Source organism: Ursus maritimus, unplaced genomic scaffold (genome assembly GCF_017311325.1).
Source record: "Ursus maritimus isolate PB19 unplaced genomic scaffold, ASM1731132v1 scaffold_1, whole genome shotgun sequence".
NCBI lineage: Eukaryota > Metazoa > Chordata > Mammalia > Carnivora > Ursidae > Ursus > Ursus maritimus.
In genome coordinates, this window is record NW_024423343.1 from 56,013,632 (window position 1) to 56,032,478 (window position 18,847).

The 18,847-nt window shown below is 38.4% G+C and overlaps 2 protein-coding genes across 14 annotated transcripts in view; one reads left to right on the forward strand and one right to left on the reverse strand.

The window, feature by feature from the left end:
• Positions 1-314: 314 nt before the first annotated feature.
• On the reverse strand, positions 315-1,915 carry LOC103659900. Its single transcript, XM_040636623.1, has 3 exons — positions 1,709-1,915; positions 1,287-1,571; positions 315-586 (listed from the first exon to the last, which is right to left on the reverse strand). The coding sequence occupies exons 1-3, from the start codon at positions 1,913-1,915 to the stop codon at positions 440-442; spliced, it is 639 nt and encodes a 212-aa protein (XP_040492557.1). The 3' UTR covers positions 315-439.
• Positions 1,691-18,847, forward strand: part of ATF2 (activating transcription factor 2) — a 96,333-nt gene continuing 79,176 nt past the window's right edge. For 11 of the 13 annotated variants that reach the window (XR_567533.2, XR_567534.2, XR_567535.2 and 8 more), the window contains exons 1-2: positions 1,691-1,846; positions 16,396-16,494. The gene's annotated coding sequence lies outside the window, so the exon portion shown is untranslated. The remainder of the gene's footprint in view (positions 1,847-16,395; positions 16,495-18,847) is intronic. The other 2 variants (XM_040643621.1, XM_040643673.1) reach the window with 2 other exon arrangements.

The window sequence follows — 18,847 nt, forward strand, 5'->3', positions numbered from 1 at the left end:
CTTGAATAATGAAATTAGTTTTAAAAGAGTGAGTTAGCTCACATATATGTACACAGGCCAGAAACCTGCTAAAAGGTTCAGTGCCATCAGAATTTCACTTTTATGCCAGATACCATTATTGAACTGCACATTCATGAACTTTCAAATACAATACCCCAGAATCTTACGATAATTTCAGTTTCACTTTGATTTGGATGTTTGAGAGTGCATTTTATATTAATACACAAACTTTATTCATAATTTGTAGTGACGTAATAGATGAAAAAACTGGCTTTTTAAGAGTTAAAACAAGTTTACACAGGAGCCTCTGATCATACTTTTAATTGTGCATATTTATTGGACAATCAATATCCCCACACTTAACGTTGGAATATTTAAATTATATAGAGAATCATAGAGCAACATTAAAAAGAAATATTTTCAGCACTGTTCTGTGTTTTCAGGAGTATATCTGTGTCAATTGCAGAACGGCATATATGGTCTCTTTTGTCCTTCTTGTTAAATAAATATATGGTCTTCCTTCGCCATCCTTTTTATAACAGCTGCTTTCAAAGCTTGACGGATATTTCTTTGTCATTGTAGCAACCTAGTGAGCAGTAGAATAGTATTAGGGGAAGAGAGCCATTTCTATTCCATATTCTAATTTGGTGTCCTTTGGTCCTTTGTAAATGTTAATAAGGAATTGCTGATATTTTAAAAGTTTGAAATTATCTCTATTGAAGTTGATATATTTAAAATCTGTAACTACTAAGTAAAAGAAAATTGATAAAATTGAATACACCTTATTATGGAAGATTTTCTCTTATAATCAACTCCTTGCAGGGTTTTAACTTACGGTTATATAGTGGAGGGCACTCTATTTCTTTTGGTAGGTTGCTTAGAACATAATTACATGTTAATATCCTACACTCTACCAGGCGTTCAGGAGCCGGAAGAATCAGTTTCAGTTATAGCTTAATAAAATTCGAACAAATGCCATCCAAAGTAAAGGCTTTTCCTTTTCAAAACTGACTTATCTTGCTTTCCCGCTTTAGGCGCGTAGAGGCCTTGGGGGTACTTTGCTGCAAATTCCACCTCTTCCAAACTTCAGCTTAACGAAAACTCCCTGTCTCAGGCTTCAGAGTAGCAGTAGAGTGGGTTTAGGCGCGCGCCTATCTAACATTTTACCCTCCTTCCTACCCAGGGCCAGGAAGTGACAGCAACAAAAATACCGGGCTCCTGTAGGAGAGCTCGGAGGACTCATCGCGTTTTCTCTACCGCCACCCCCAGCCTTTTCCAGAGTTCACCTTATTTCTCCGCACCGGGCCAAACCCTTCTCGCGACCCCAACATCCACCTGTTACAGCTTCCCACATCCACGCCAGTGTCCAGCCCCTGCCAATCACAGGTTTCAGCCCGGGTTACGGAGACTCCTCTCTTCTGGCTCTCCGGCCCCGCCCCCTTCCAGAACTGCTTCCCGCCCTCCAGGCTCTTTGTCCAATCGTCAGGTACTGAGTGTTCTTTGGTTCCCGCCTCCTCCTTCCCCGCCCTCCTGAGGTACCGCCCCCTCCCCCTTAAGGCTGACGGAATCACCTGACCCGGAGGCGCTCCGTCGGAAAGAAGGCAAGAAGGGGCGTGTGTGTGGAGGGGAGGGGCGCGAGAAGAGAGGGGGGATGCCGGGAGTGGGGCGGGGAGAAGGGGGTGGGGGGGGGGTGTCAGTCTGATCTCGCGAGAGAGGACGGAAGCCTGTGGGGGCCTGTGGCCTTTAAAGTGCGGTTCAGCCCTTTCCTCCAGGGGTAGTTTGTAAACACTGCTGAGCTCGGGCCTCCCTGGCGACCCGGAGAAGCATGAACTAGTGTCCTGGAAAGGTGAGTAGTGATGGGGAGAAGCCGGAGGGCTGGAGACTGTAGGGATATGGAGAAAGAAGGCACTAACATGGCGACGTCGCTCACGGTAGTCCCCACCCCCCGCTTCCCATCACCTCGAGCGCTCCTGCCTCAGTGCCTAGCCCTCGGGGCGACTGAGGCTGTGGTGCCACCTCAGCGGCTCGCGCGGCGTCGGCTTCGGGAGCCCGACCGGCCGGGCGGGACCGTTAGGTAACTGGCATTCGTTGTTCCGGCCCCTCCCCGCTCGCGCGCTTTCCTAAAGAAGAGGAAAAAGGAATAACGGCTCCTCTTAGACCCCTCCCCCCGATTTATCTTCCCCTTCTCTGGTTAGTTCAGAGGTCTCTGGGCCCCACGTCGGATCCGCGGAGGGCGCAGGGAGACCCTCTTCAGTCTTCGGATTAGCGGGAAGAGGGCTGGCTTTGGTCTCCCCACCCAGGACTCAGTGGTTGGGACTGTATAGGTGACGGTGGCCGGGAGGAGGATCGGGAGGCACAGCAGAAAATAGGGTCAGGGTCTGTGCCTGTGGAGGAACATGATGGAACAAATGGTATGGAGAACCTGTGCGCTGAAAGTCTCGGCCTTTTCTGTCCTTTCTGCCCCCTCACGCTCCCGCCACCCCCCACATTTTCCCCGTGGGGCGGGGCTGAGGTGTGGGTGCAGATCGATTCTGGTATTTTCCCTCATTTTTTACCTCCCTGCTTGGACTGCAAAGCCTCTGTAAGGAAATAACCAGTGCTTTTTGTTGATGCCCTAGGGACAGGGCCGAGAGATTGTGTGTGTGTGTGTGTATTTTCTGTGTTAGCTCGCTAGAGGAAGGAGAAGGCGGAGGAGCTGGGGACTATTTTTGTGTCCTTAGGTAGTATAAAATTGCCTTTGCTTAATGGGGAGTTTAAAATTGGTTGAGGCCAAGAGCAAAACTGTGAATGTGATGGAATAAAAGGGATGACACCTCAGAGACCTTCACCCTATTGACTAATACCTATATTATGTAAAAGTTATAATTTCTTAGGAATTTTAAATTATGGAGGCTAACAATGCGTAAGTTTAATATACATACTTGAAATCAAAACAAAAACTATTCCTCTGAGTGCACTTTTGGTCCTTTTTGAAGAACCACAGGCACTGTCAGTAATAGCCTTTCTAGGTGTAATTTTTAAATAGCCATGTAACGTTGGTCTGTTGTACCCAAACTATGAAGGTGATAAGCTTGTGTAAAAGTCAACCCTACAGGGTTAAGTGACCTGAAAGATAAATACAGTAGCAATTACGTCTTGTATTAAATTTGTTACACTGACTTGAGGAATCCACTGTAAACACTTTTCAAAACTGCAGGAACATCTTTGTAAAGTGTGTTAAAAAAAAAATAGAGATGCCTTTCTGCAGTTAGAGTTAAGGATGTTCTTGAATCTTTGGCCATCAATAATTGAATAACAAAAATCCTAGTCTTTGTAATTTATAAGAATCTTACAAATTTATGGTGGTTCGTATGCTGCTTTCCTAAGACCTGTTTTATCTTGTTTTGGGAGGATTACTGCCATTAAATTTTTAATTATTTGAAATATATTGTGATTTAGAACATAGGTGTTTGTCAGTAAGGAAGGAGCTTTCGGGAACTGTGTGTTTAAGGTAAACATGCCTTCTGTAGATCTGATTGCACTTCCTGAAAATTCTTTTTATTTTATTTTTTTTTTAAGATTTTATTTATTTATTCGACAGAGATAGAGACAGCCAGCGAGAGAGGGAACACAAGCAGGGGGAGTGGGAGAGGAAGAAGCAGGCTCCTAGCGGAGGAGCCTGATGTGGGGCTCGATCCCATAACGCCGGGATCACGCCCTGAGCCGAAGGCAGACGCTTAACCGCTGTGCCACCCAGGTGCCCCCTGAAAATTCTTTTTAAAATAACCTTATTAGAATGTTTATTTCATCTTTGGGGCACTTTACCATAATCTATTACATATGTAATGCAGAAATTCCTGTATTTACTTGGAGTATTTGTTTCATGTATTTAAACTAAAATAACAGTACATATTAAGGTTATTATGTCAGTTCTTTAACAAATAATTTGGAGGAATGCTTTTTCTTGGTATTCATGATTTGAAAGCTATCAATATCATTTTTTAAAATGTTATGCTATACGTCAAATGTCTACTAATAACTAGCATTAAGTCTCAAGAAATAATCTACATTTTTCCTACCTAAATTTTTGTGTTTTGAAAAAGTTAGGTTTTAATGATTAGATGTTCTCTGCTGGTAAATTGTTAGATCGTGTTAGATCAAATGTGTAGATCTTTTCTGTGTCCTCTTCAGTAGATAATCAATCTCTCTTTTCAAAAACCCACTGAATAACAACAATTGGATAGTCAACAGATCCTTATAAAAATCAATACATTTAGTACTTGTTATGCTATTCACTGTAATTAAAATGTACTATAGGAAAACAACAAATCTGCATTGTTATAGTCAGTAGTTTAACTTAGTATTTCTGTGTTTATCCTTTAATTCACACCTATTCCTTGAGACTAAGGACTTGCCTACAATACTGCATGTTTTCTTAATGTAATTCTTAATTAAGATGTATTAATGATAGTATTCACTATTTACATCCGGGGAAAACACACAAAACATTTTATTTCTTTGCTCTGTTTCTTGAGCTCAAGATTAAAAAGTTAGAGTAAAATATAATTTCATAAAAATTTAAGGAAGTTTGTGGACTTTTATGGCCAAAAATAATTGGAATTATTTTACATATATTACTGTAAATGTGTCATGTATTATATAATTATAGATACACTTATATATACTATTTTCATTTATTTTTAACAATCTTGAAACATTCATTTACATTTTATATGTTTAGGTGATGCTTTTTTTTTCTTCTTTCTTGGCATTTTGGCAGTGGTAGTAGAATCATTAAAAACATTTTTTTTTTGTAACAGGAAGGGATGTAAGTAGAATGCTTTTGGGGTGAGGCTTATTCACCCATGTCTGCATTCTCTGTCTTAACAAAGATGGTGATTCTCAATTTTTTCTGTCTTAATACCCAAGGAATAGAAACACTCCCAACAGTAGTAGTAGCTGATACTGCACAGATTCTCAACAAGATTAGTAGGGAAAACAGGGTGGGAATGATTAAAATTGGCAAAAAGCCAGTTGGCAAAATACCAAGTGTATTTTGGTTCTTTGGCTAGTAGTGTATATCTTTTTCTATAATACTACCTTAATTTACAAATTCCCTAAATGTTCTTTAGTTTGCTTACTTGAAACTAAACTTTTGTCATAACAACTTTGTAGCTTTGTTCTTCCAATTTTATAGCTTTGTTTTTTCTAATTCTTATGTGTGGGCTAGTGTGTTTCTATTTATTGAACACTTGAAATAGTGTTACTAGAAATCAACTACAAGTTTGCCCTACTGACAAATAACTTTTCATTATTTTTGTTGCCTTCTAGTTTCTGCATATAAATTATAGCTTTGACAGAATTTTATCATTAGATACAGTTATGTTTTATTTTTACAACTTTAGCATTTCCCCTTATTGTCTAACGTTGTGATATATAGTAGTTACATGATAGTTTACCAGTTGACCATTAAAATTTCCTCAATTTTAAATGCTCAACAGGAGGGGCGCCTGGGTGGCGCAGTCGTTAAGCGTCTGCCTTCGGCTCAGGGCCTGATCCCGGCGTTCTGGGATCGATCCCCACATCAGGCTTCTCCACTAGGAGCCTGCTTCTCCTGCTTCTTCCTCTACCACTCCCCCTGCTTGTGTTCCCTCTCTCGCTGGCTGTCTCTATCTCTGTCGAATAAATAAATAAAATCTTAAAAAAAAAAATAAATGCTCAACAGGAAAATTATTGTTTTCAGTTTCTAGTTTAACGTTGAATTGAGCATCTCTGTGCGTATATTTTTTTAATTTATTTTGAATTTTTTCTGTAGGATACTAATCTCATATGAAATGACTAGGTCAAAGGATATAACTGTTTTTATATTGCCAGATTTTTGCCTCTGCAAAGAGTTGAGCAAGTCTACACTGTCAGGAGAATCTGAGTGCACCAACTTTATCATAATTTTACCAAATTTGGAGTTGTGCTGATTAATAAAGCAGGATTGCTTAATTAGGAATTATTAATGGGAATAAGTTGCATTATTTAGCAGTTTTATTTAGTAGACCATATCAGTCTGCAGTTATTTGCCTACCAGTGATCTGTGTGCTAGGACAGATAATGTATATTTTCTATTTTCCTCATTTCACTGACTATTTCTCATAAAGATTTCTAAAACTTGACAGTGTAGTAACAGTAATCCTTAAATTTGATGTAGTTTTACATGGTTTACATATTGGATGTTTTATGCTAGTTTACTGTGATATAAGAGCTACTTTTTGACCTATACATTTATGAGTTATTAAAATTCATAATGACATTCATTTCCATATAGGTAATCCTTGAAATAAAGAATGTGTATGTTATAGCCAAATTGACCGAGTTGTTTCCTTAGTGTTGTCTTCTGGTACATAGTATGTATATAGTCAGTGTTTTAGGGTAGTTATTAGGAGCCAGACTGTTGTGGGTCTGCCACTTATCTGTATCACCTCAGGCAAATAATAACTTCTCTGTGCTTCAGTTTCCTTATTTTTAAAGATACTACGTAATTCATGGCATTGTTCAAATGCTTAAAACATTGTCAGGGGGCGCCTGGGTGGCACAGCGGTTGGGCGTCTGCATTCGGCTCAGGGCGTGATCCCCGTGTTCTGGGATCGAGCCCCACATCGGGCTCCTCTGCTATAAGCCTGCTTCTTCCTCTCCCACTCCACCTGCTTGTGTTCCCTCTCTCGCTGGCTGTCTCTCTCTGTCAAATAAATAAAATCCTTAAAAAAAAAAAAACATTGTCAGGAACTAATGAATACTTAGTATATGGTGTGGTAATTATTGTTAAGTACATTCAGAAACAATAATAATCTACCATAGCCCCTCCAGGTGTGTGTGATGTAGCTTGAAGGCAGGACATCAGTCATCTCGTTGGTAGCTTTGGCAATAAAGTTGAGTTTCCCATAGGAACTTACAGTTTGTGGGGCAACTTACTATGTTAGAATTTTCATAAATCCATGTGAGAAGGGATCTCCTATTTTTTTTGTTCCCTTTCTCTCCAAGTCGGACTTCTCCTATATGAAACTCATGTAGTATATAGCATACTCATATTTTGAGATGATAAAATTGTGACAGTATTATTTCCATAAAATCTGATTATCTTTCTTCTATTTCACCAATTCCACTAGAAACATTTCGGTGAAACCTTTCATTCCTTCCTCTTCATAGTGAAAGAGATGATTAAATAAAATACCACATTTCTAATGCTTGTTCTTTTTTTAATTTTTTTAATTTTAATTCTAGTTAGTTAACATATAGTATTAATTTCAGGTGTACAATATAGTGATTCAGAACTTCCATACATAACCCTGTGCTCATCACTACAAGTGTACTCCTTAATCCCCATCACCTGTTTAATCCATCCCCCTCCACCTGCCGCCTCTGGTAACCATCCATTCTCTGTAATTAACAGTCTGCGTCTTTGTTTGTCTCATATTTTTTTCCCTTGTTTGTTTTGTTTCTTAAATTCCACATGTGAGTGAATTCATACAGTTTTTGTCTTTCTCTGACTGACTTATTTCACTTAGCATAATACTCTGTAGTTCTATCCATTTCCTTGCAAATGACAAGATTTCATTCTTTTTTATGGCCGAGTAATATTCCATTGTGTGTGTGTGTGTGTGTGTGTGTGTGTGAGAGAGAGAGAGAGACAGACAGACAGACAGACATATCATCTTTATCCATTCATTTATCAGTGGACATTTGGGCTGCTTCCATTGTAAATAATGTCGCTATAAACATAAAAGTGCATGTATTTCTTTTAATTAGTGTTCTTGTATTCTTCAGGTAAATACCGAGTAGTGCAATTGCTGGATCATAAGGTAGTTCTGTTAGCCTTTTGAGGAACTTCCATACTGGTTTCCACAGTGGCTGTACCAGTATACATTCCCATGAACAGTGCACAGGCGTTCATTTTTTTCCACATCCTCACCAGCACCTGTTATTTCTTGTGTTGTTGATTTTAGCCCTTCTGATGGGTGTGAGGTGGTTCCTTATTGTAGTTTTGATTTGCATTTGCCTGGTAAGTGATCATGAGCATCTTTCCATGTGTCTGTTGGCCATCTCTATGTATTCTATGTTCTTTTGAATTCTTTACTGATTATTCAGCTAATGTAACTCTACCATCAGTTCTCAGTCACAGTGTTGAGAGTCACTGTGTCTTTTATCATTTGCAAGGAAGGTTTTAATGATTATTGACATATGTTGGATTGAGGGTTATACCTTTAGTAGTATCTCTTTCACTTAATTTTAATATACTTTGAGAGGAAGAGCGAGAGAAAAACTTACTAGTGTTGCAGTAGGAATTAAACATAATCTATACCCTATCTGTGGTCTCTTCATAATGAGAAATTAGTATCAAAATACTCTTAATAGCAGTGATAACTAGGACTTATTGTAATTCTTGGTGAGCTGTGAATTTCTATTTTCTTTTTGCTTTTACAAAAGATAAATTTTTAGTAAGAATACAATAATAAATATATGAGAATACAATTATAATAAAAACAATAATAGATAAGTACATTTTTTACATCTACCTTTAGAAAAATAATGCTATGGGCATTATTTTATATAACAGATATGATTACCAAATCTAAAATGTTGTTATTAGTAAAAACTTGCATTAGTGCTGTTCATATTCGTACCATTAATCTGTAAGGTCTTTTTGTTTGTGTAGTTTTTTTTAGATTTTTTTTTTAAGATTTTATTTATTTATTTGTCAGAGAGCACAAGCAGGGGGAGGAGCAGTCAGAGGGAGAAGCAGGCTCCCCACTGAGCAAGGATCCTAATGCAGGATTAAATCCCAGGACCCTGGGATCATGACCTGAGCTGAAGGCAGACGCTTAACTCACTGAGCCGCTCAGGTGTCCCTAGATTTACTTATTTTATTTTAGAGAGTGTGTGGTTGAGTAGGGGAGGGCAGAGGGAGAGGGAGAGACAGAATCCTCAAGCAGACTTCCTGCTGAGCGCAGAGCCTGACACAGTGCTGGATCCCATTACCCATGAGATCATGACCAGAGCCAAAACCAAGAGTCAGACACCTACCCGTCTGAGCCACGTAGGTGCCCCTATATTTGTATGTTTCTAATGTTCTGTTGTAATTTTAGGCTATAAGACAAGAACTTGCTTACCTTGTATCACCTAGGGATTAGAAGTCTGGGAATAATTAACTCACTTAAATGAAGTTTAACTTAAAAACTGGTTTTTATTAAAGGATATTTTGATATATTGTGTTGATCTCAATACTCACGTACTCATACTTTTATGAATACGATATTGGGAAAAGTCTGAGGTGTTCTTTATGTGTGCTATCAACTTTGAGGAATTTCATCAAAAACGCTTATATACTCTTGGGAATTGGGGATATGTGTGAAGAACATCTGTCGTGTCTGCTGTGAGTGGGGCAAAATTACAAGCTGCTTTCCTCATTAAAGCTGGGCTTCTATTTTTCTCACTTCTGAGGTGTTTGATTTCCTTACATAGAACTAAACATTATATGCCAAATAACCTTATGCGATAACATCGAATTAAAAGATTAAAGATTAAAAACCTTTTGTTTAAAAGTTAAACTAAAATGTAGTCCTCAGTTTGGGGCTTTAAAGAAGGTAGTAAGATTAGGATTGATTAAGCATTAGGAAAATGTACATTTACTGTCAAAGTAAAATACAGTAAAACTTGTAATAAACTTAATAGGTACCAAGTAAATGCCATGCACTACACTATGTATTTTACATATATTATTATCCATTATCCTTTTTGACAACACTGAAAGTGGTGTATTGTTTCTTACTGACGAGGCTCATAATGAAATCATACCATTTAAAATTTTCCTAATATAGAAACTCAAAGGTACCTTAACCTTGAAAGGGAGTAAAGTCCTACTAGCTCATAGTTACAGGTTTTCAAACTCTTCGGTTCAAGTTTTGTTGTTATGACCATAGTGATGTTCCCAGGACCCCAGGATTGCTCTATGATCACTTTTTGCATTTTGTGGCTCTTGACCAAGATGTAAGAAGGAAACTAAAGCACAGAGTTCTGTGTCTGTAAGGTATCACTGCCCTTGAAGCCTTGTGACACAAGCCTACCCTTCTGGGTACCTTAACATTTTTGCTCACTCTGTTAATGTCCTATTCCTGAATCACAAATTACCACATATTTTGCATCTTAGAACAACACAAATTTATCTCACAGTTTTTGTAGGTCAGAAGTCCAGGTGGGCTCAGCTGGGTCTTCTGCTTACAGTCTTACAAAGCCAAAATTATGTTGGCTGAGCTGTATTCCTTGCTAGAGTGTCTGGGGGAAAAATCCACTTCCAGGTTCATTCAGATTCTTGGCTGAATGCAGATTCTTTGTGGACTGATAACCAGAATTGGTATTTGCTCTTAGAAGCTGAAAAGCTTTCAGTCCTGCCCCCTCCAGTAATGGCAAGTCAAGTCTCCCTCATGCTTCTAGTTTTTGTGACTTATGCTACTACTGAACCTCTCAGACTCCAGATGGAGAAAGTTTTCTGTTCTTAAGGGTTCCTGTAAATAGATTGCGCCACCTGGATAACCCAGAATAATCTTCCTGTTTTATGATTTGTAATCTTTTTACATCTTCAGAGTCCATTTTGCCATGTAATATAACCTATTCATAGTTGCCAGGGATTTGGGTATGGACTACTTTGGGGGACCATTCTACCTACTACACTCATATGCTCCTGAAAAGAAATTTGATAAACTCTGTACCCTTTCACATTTCTAAGTTGAATCCTAGAATTTTTCATCTTAAGTTTAAGTAGTTGAAAAAAAGTACAGTTCCTGGCTTTTCCAGATGCTGACACTTTTTTTCCATAAGTACCTGATTTTAGTAGCGATTTGATGCTATCATTGGTTTTAAAAAACAAACTAGAATTAATTCATCTTTAACAGTTGGAAGTTTTCATTATTCCTCTTTCTTATTGAACTTCTATTTAACTTCCACTTCTCCAGCATAATTTTATTTGAATCCAGTGGATTTTAATGTTTTAAAGTATTGATCACCTTATCATACTTCTCTGCAGTAAATATAAATTGAACTTTTCTAAGTTTCTTATTGATATCTTCTTTTCATGGAGCTCTCTTGGGACAGTGCATTTTTGGACAATATTTTCAGAATGGAAGAAGAAATCATTGAATGAAAAGTTTTTATTGTTCCTGTCATCACACCTAACAATATATATGAATTCAGAACATTCCTAAACCAGGGCAAAATGCCATTCTTAAAAACAATGCTTTAGCAGAAATACTTATAAGACAGGCAAAGACAAAAGCCTGAGGTTTAATGGTGCCTGTATTAAGGGAGGCTTTAAGACACTTTTTAAATAATCCCCTTGTTTTGTTCCATGGAGGTTTTACAACCTGGGGCAATGCATGGTAATGAGATTTGGTATGGGTGAGAAGTATGGGTTTCTTTGGAACTGTGGAAGAATGAGGGTTTAGGGAAGGTAGATCATTTTTAGGAAAGTAAACACAGGGAAATTAAAGATACGGAAATTTTCTTAAAACTTATCCTGCTCGGATGGCTCTTGGAATGTGTTGGTGTACCTTCAGTAATACATACACCTGTTTGAACACTGCCTTGAAAAGACTCCTCTTCCTGCCCAGCTCCTATCCTCCCACAAGGCCAGAAGCCCATACTCAGGATTCTCTCTACTACCCAGTTGCCCCTGAGTATGTTAGACTCTTCTGAGTCCATGTCAAGAGAGACTTAGTTATTTTCTCACCTGAATATCTACTTTCTGAGCCCTGTTTTTTGACATAATATCTGCTTTCCAGAATATTTACCATTAACAGTATTTTCCTTCTTCAGCAGAGCCTGTACCCCTTAACCACAAGTTAATTATATCCAAATACTAGCATACCTCAGAGATATGGCAGGTTAGGTTCCAGGCGACCACAATAAAACAAGTCAAATGAATTTTTTGGTTTCCTAGTGCATATAAAATTTATGTTTTCACTATGCTGTAGTCTTAAGTGTGTGCTAGTACTACATCTTAAAAAAAAAAAACTATACATACCTTAATTTTAATACTTTATTGCTAAAAAAAAAAAATGCTAACTATCATCTGTGCTTTCAGCCAGTTATGGTCTTTTTGCTGGCGTAGGGTTTTGCCCATGGTGGCTGTTCACTGATCAGGTGGTGGTTGCTGAAGGGTGGGGTGGCTATGGCAATTTCTTTAAATATGACATCAATGAAGTTTACCCACAGTAGAACTTTCAGAGTTGGAGTCAGTCCTCTCAAATCCAGTCACCGCTTTATTAACTAATTTTATGTAATATTCTGAATTCTTTGCTATCATTTCAATAATCTTCATAGCATCTTTACCAGGAGTAGATTCCATCTAAAGAAATCACTTTCTTTGCTCATGCATAAAGAGCAGCTCCTTATTTGTTCAAGTTTTATCATGAGATTTCAACAATTCAGTCACATCTTTAGGCTCCACTTCTAGTTCTCTTGCTGTTTCCACCACATTTGTAGTTACTTCCTCCACTGAAGTTTTGAACCCCTCAAAATCATCATGAGAGTTAGAATCAGCTTCTTCCAAACTCCTCTGTTAATGTTGATATTTTGACCTCTTCCCATGAATCACAAATGCTCTTAATGGCATCTAGAATGGTGAATCTTTTCTAGAAGGTTTTCAATTTTCTTTGTCTAGATCCATCAGAGGAATCACTATAGTAGCTACAGTTTTACAAAATGTATTTAAGACTTGAAAGTCAGAATTACTCCTTGATCCATGGGCACAGAATAGATGTATTTAGCAGACATGAAAACATTAATCTTGTTACCCATCTCCGTTTTTGGGTGTCAGGTGCATTGTCAGTGAGCAGTAACATTTTGAAAAGGATCTTTTTTTTTTTTTTCTGAGCAGCAGTTCTCAACAGTGGGCTTAAAATCTTCAGTGAACCCTGTTGTAAACAGCTGTGCTGTCACCCAGACTTTGTTGTTCCATTTATAGAGCACCGGCAGAGTAGATTGACTGTAATTCTTAAGGGCCCTAAGATTTTCAGAATGATCAAGGAGCATTGGCTTAACTTAAAGTTACCAGCTGTGTTAGCCCCTAACAAGAGAGCCTGTTCTTTGAAGCTTTGAAACCAGGCATGAACTTTTTTTTTAAGCTGTGAAAGCCCTAGATGGCATTTTCTTCCAATCTAAGGCTGTTTCATCTACATTGAAAATCTTTTGTTTAGTGTAGCCACCTTCATTAATGATCTTAGCTAGATAGTCTAGATAACTTGTTGCAGTTTCTATATTAGCAGTTGCTGCTTTACCTTGTATTTTCATAGAACAGTTTTTAAGTCATCTCTATGCCCAGTGTGGGGCTCAAACTCAAGACCCCGAGATCAAGAGTTGCATGCTGTACTGACTGAGCTAGCCAGGTGCCCCCCATCTTATACTTTGTTATAAAGGTGGCTTCTTTCCTTAAACCTCATGAACCAACTCTGCCAGCTTCTGACTTTTCTTCTGCCGCTTCCTCACCTCCCTCAGCCTTCTTAGAATTAAGGAGAGTTAGGGCCTTAGTCTGGATTAGGTTTTAGTTTAAGGGAATGTTGTAGCTGGTTTGTTCTATTCAGACCACTAAAACTTTCAGTTGTAAGGCTGTTTCATTTTCATGTTCACTAAAATAGCACTTTTGATTTCCATCAAGTTTACCTTTCCATTCACAGCTTGGCTACCTCTTTGGTGCAAGAGGCCTAGCTTTTGGCCTGTCTCGGCTTTCAACATGCCTTCCTCACTAAACGTAATCATTTCTAGCTTTTGGTTTAATGTGGGAGATGTGCCCCTCTTCCTTTCCCTTAAACATTTAGAGACCATTGGAGGGTCATTAATTGATCTAATTTCAATATTGTGTCTCAGGGCACAGGGAAGCAGAAAGAGAGGAAGAGATGGGGGAGGAGCTGGTGGGTGCAACAGTTAGAACTTACACAACACTTATCAATTAAGTTTGCTGTCTTATGTGGGTGTAGTTCATGGTGCCCTAAAACAATTGTAATGGTAACATCAAAGATCACTGATCACAAATCACCATAGCAAATATAAGAATGAAGAAGTTTGAAATTTGCAAGAATTACCAAAATGTGACACAAAGACATGAAGTGAGCAAATGCTGTTGGAAAAATGGCACCAGTAGAGTTGTTCCATACAGTGAAGGTTGCCAGAAACCTTCAATTTCTAAAAAATGCGCTATTTGTGAGGCTCAGTAAAGTGAAGCTCAATAAAATAGGGTATGCCTGTATAAGAAGTGCGTATACAGTAGCTAGGGTAGGGTAGCAGTGGTAAAGGAAGTTATTTACATCTATGTGTTTCAAGTTACCCCCCCCCAAAAAAAGAAAACCGAAAAACAAAAAAGCATTGTTTAATATCTTTCAGAGTCTGAATGATAATCTTCACATTGCATGCATAAAACATAAGCTGTTATAGGCCAGGCCAGGTATAGCTTGCTAGCTTAATCTTGTTGCCTTTCTCTTGAAGTGAGGACCAGAAGTCCATCTTGCTATTTTCTAGGGTGTTAGTTCCTGGTCCTTTGTGAGCAACTGCTAAAATAAGAACACACACTCCATAGGAAGATCCGAAGCCCTACTTAAGATATACATTTCCCTGAGAGAAACAATTTGCAGAAATTTATCTCTACCTAGAAAACATGAACCTGTACACAGAGGCATTTGTCCTTTGAACTGCTGCTCCATTTATAGTCCTTATTTTACATTTGTATAGCTCAATATCCTGTTCAGGTCCCTTTCCCTTTAAGGAACAGTCTGTGTAAAACAGAATTTTGATGCCAACTTTGAAACGAGTCTTTCCAGCTTCTAGTATTGTCATCAAAGTTTTAAACATGAAGACTGTTTCGGTTAGCCTTATTCAAGGTGAAGTGCAGTCCTTCTTTTCAACAGTCTGCATAGGGACATCTCCCAAGTTCATATACAGCCTAATAATGAGAGTTCAGTCCTTAAATAATGAGGAAAAGTCTACTTCCCTTTTAACATCCTGTTCCAGGATTACTGCCTTTTCCTGATGGAATTGGTAACTTGGTTTTCTGCCCGGTTCTTACCCAGACTCCGCTTGGGCACTCCATTACTTACGTAATGGCCCTGTGTTAATCATTTCTGAGTTTTGTGGACTGCATATGTGAGTTTATCCTCCCAAACTACAACTTACTTAGGTTGTTTCTTTGCTCTTGCATTGTTATTCTGGTCTTGAGATTTTTCTCTTCTTTCTCTGTCACCTACAGATTGGCCTTTTATATTTAGAGAAGTTCGTTATGAACACTAGTCTTGCTCCTTGGCCACTGGCAGGACTTTCTGCTTTTGAAAGCTCTTTTCAGTAGACTGCTAAGACATTTCTACAAGATATCTGCCAACCATCTTTTACATTTTAGGATGAGACAGTATGATGACAGAAATGTTGACCAGTATTCATTTTCCTCTTTTTATTATAGATGCTCCAATTTTTAACTGAGCATATGGTGAAATAAAGAATTTATTTCTCAGCTAGGTATAGCTGTTGTGACTTAAGTTCTGGTGTATGGAATGTAAATAGAAGTATCCTGTGAGTTGTTGGAAAGTTTCCTTAATAGGAGGCTATTGCTCACCTCCTCATTCTCCTTCCCGCTGTCTGATCAGCAGATGTTAGTTAGACCTTAAGCAGTTATTTTAAACCATGAAGGGGATACCACATGTTGAGGATGGTAAAACAGCAAAGTAGAAGGAGCCTGGGTTCCTAGTGATCATAATTTGGGATTGCCTGTGCTTTTATATGAGAGAAACTTCTGAATCATTTAAGCCATTGTTAACAAATTCTGAGTTTTCTGTCACTCGTAGCTGAACCCAATCCAGCTGAAACAGGTATAAAAAAATCAAGCTGTTTCCACATGAAAAGCCTATGAACTGGATCCCCTGGATGGTATGGTGCAGCACTGACACAAAAATTTTTCATCTATAAATAAAAACTTGGAAGAAAAGAAAAAAAAATATATTATCATCTCCACTCAGAATTTTGATGCTCAGATTCAGCACTGCCTATTCACCTATTATCTATGATCACCCCTCCCTTCTATTAGAAAGGTTCATTTTTCTCCTTTCACCAAGATGCCATTGCTGTACTTCCGTCCTTGAAACTGTTCACACCTCTAGGTGGCATTTTGCTAGGAGTTACAGGCGACCGCAGGATAAACATCTTCCTGGAGCATTGAAACTTTTGGAGGGAACCTTATTTTTATATCAGAAAATGAATGGAATGGAAGGCAAACTTCACATACATTTTTAAATATAAAGGCTTAAAAGTTTTTGTGTCAGAGTTCAACTGCATGAGCCTGTTTCTTCAGATCTTAAGAGTAAGGTGTTCACTCTCTTTTCTGCCTCTCCTTTGCCCTAGGGATATTCAGATGGAAACTTGAGAAGCACTGCTTACTTGATTAGAGCTAAAGGATTCCTGGCAGCAGTGAATAAAGCTCATGGCCCACCAGTTAGAAAGGTAAGAGATTTTAAGCTTTTAATGCAAAAGTGGTTTTTTATTTTCCAATTGTCTCTCAAATATTACTGAATTCAACAGATGCTGCCAGATAGTATCCTCAGGGTGCTAGTGTCCTACCATATTGATAGTGTTTAGTTTAAAAAAAAAAAGGAAATTTAGTAAATTCGGAAATATCCTTATGGAGCTACAGTGCATATCCACATATAAAAGCACACTGAAGATTTAACATTAAATTGTTTAATTTTTTTTTGAAAGATTTTATTTTTTTGTTTGTCAGAGAAAGCAGAAGCAGGGAGAATGGCAGGCAGAGGGAGAAGCAGGCTCCCCATTGAGCAAGGAGGGTGATGAGGGATTCCATCCCAGGACCTTGGGATCATGACCTGAGGTGAAGGCAGATGCTTAACCAACTGAGCCACCTAGGCGTCCCAAATTGTTTAATTTTAACTCAGAGCCTCTTAAACTTATCTGACTAGGGAATTCTCTATAGCAAAGGGTCCCCCTGTGAAAGTCTCAATTCTTCTAGGATTTAATAAAGGATAGTAACAAGAGTTACTCCTTGAAGTATTTTGCCTTTTTTTTTTTTTTTTTCCGAGTAAGCTCTATGCCCAGTATGGGGCTTTGAACTTATGACCCCAAGATCAAGAGTCACATGCTCTACCTACTGAGCCAGCCAAACGCCCTGAAGTATTTTCTATAGTCCAAAAATATTTTGGATAAAAAGTATTGCCTGTTTGAAGGCTGTACGTGCTAACTAAAATGTCAACATTTATTTGCTTTTGTATTGAATTAAATCAGCTAAATTTAGTTCCATGATTATTCACACTGATCAGGAACATTAATAGGAAGTTACATAGTCCTCAGATACACCTTTTTTGAAAATCTTCTGTGTGTCAGCCACAGTGTGGTGATGTTAAAGATATAAAATACAGTGGTTTCTCGTTCCAAGCCATTTATAGTTTGGGGATGTAGCTTCTAAAAATGGAAGGAAAATTTTGATAAATTAAATGATCTGGCACAAAAAATCTTTCAAAACATGGTCACCTAGTGATAGGCTTTGTCAGATACATCAAGACATACAAGCAGATTGGCCTATGCTGTGGTTCCTGAATCTGATGGTTCAGATCAAAAGAGAAACCATGTGTAAATGTACAGTTATTCTAATTTGGACAAAATTTAGAAAATAAATGTATATGTATAATATATTTGAAAAAGTAAAAAATCTTAAGCAGGAAATTTTTTAAGGAGGAAAGGATGGCAAACTTTTTCTTGTACACTGATATACATATGTTAAATAATTTTTGAGCTACTTCACCAACTTAAGTGTTCAAATCCTGATTTGCTTAGAAGTATTTTCCATAAAATGTAATTCCAGGAGCACCTGGGTGGCTCAGTCAGTTAAGTGTCCAGCTTTCGATTTCGGCTCAGGTCATGCTTTCAGGGTTATGAGATTGAGCCTTGTGTCAGGCTCCACACTCAGTTGGGAGTCTGCCTCTTCCTCTCTCTCTTTCTCCCTTTCTCTCTCTTCCTCCCTCCCTCTCTCCCTCCCTTCTTCTGCTCCTCCCCCCCCCACATGCGTTTGTGGCTCCCCCCCCCAAAATAAATAAATCTTTTTTGAAAAATGTAAATTCCGTAAGGGCAGGGACTGTGTCTGTATCATTGCACCCTGGAGCCTAGCATAATTTCTACCGTTTTGCATGTACTCAATAAATATTTATCGACTAAATGACTAAGTAAATGAGTGATCTGAATTTCGAGGTAGGGAGATAGTGGATGGAGGGTGAGCAGTGTTTACTAAGAAAGATGGTTAAGTGGGAGGTGAGCGCATTCTAGGCTGAGAGATGGAGTGGATTAAAAGCCTGCATGAAACCAGAGCCAAGAGATTAAGGAGTAGCATGAGTGGGGTAGAAGGCAGGGGTCAGTCCATATGCAATGGTCTGGAGGCAATGTTATGGATTTGAGGCCTTATCCTAAACATTTCTTTTATAACTGGTCCTTTCCTCTCATTTTGACGGGTACTGTGATGTGCAAATCATCATTCTCCTTTCTGAATTTAGCAGTAGTTTGTACTGGCTTTCTTATGCATAGTGGTGTCCTTTAATCCATCTTCCATACTTCTGTTAGATCTTGCAGAAATTCTCCTTTGATTATCTAGTTCATCATCATAAAATCTTTCCATTTTTTTACAGCAGGATTAAGCACACTTATTCTTCAAAGGGCCAGATAGTGTTTATTTTAGACTTTGTAGGGGCCACATATGGTCTCTGTTGCTTATTCTCCTCCCACCCCCGCCCATTTAAAAATGTGAAAAACTTGCTTAGCTCAACATTTTGGCACAGGCTTATATTTATAACCT

What these genes read in the sequence shown, in the direction of transcription:
- LOC103659900 (XM_040636623.1), bottom strand. Translation starts at nt 1,915, where the DNA reads ATGTTAGTGCCTTCTTTCTCCATATCCCTACAGTCTCCAGCCCTCCGG. An exon ending in ACAGGCTTCCGTCCTCTCTC is followed by an intron (nt 1,572 to 1,708) that starts GCGAGATCAGAC and finishes CCTCCGGGTCAG; the next exon opens with GTGATTCCGTCAGCCTTAAG. An exon ending in GCCCGGTGCGGAGAAATAAG is followed by an intron (nt 587 to 1,286) that starts GTGAACTCTGGA and finishes ACTGCTCACTAG; the next exon opens with GTTGCTACAATGACAAAGAA.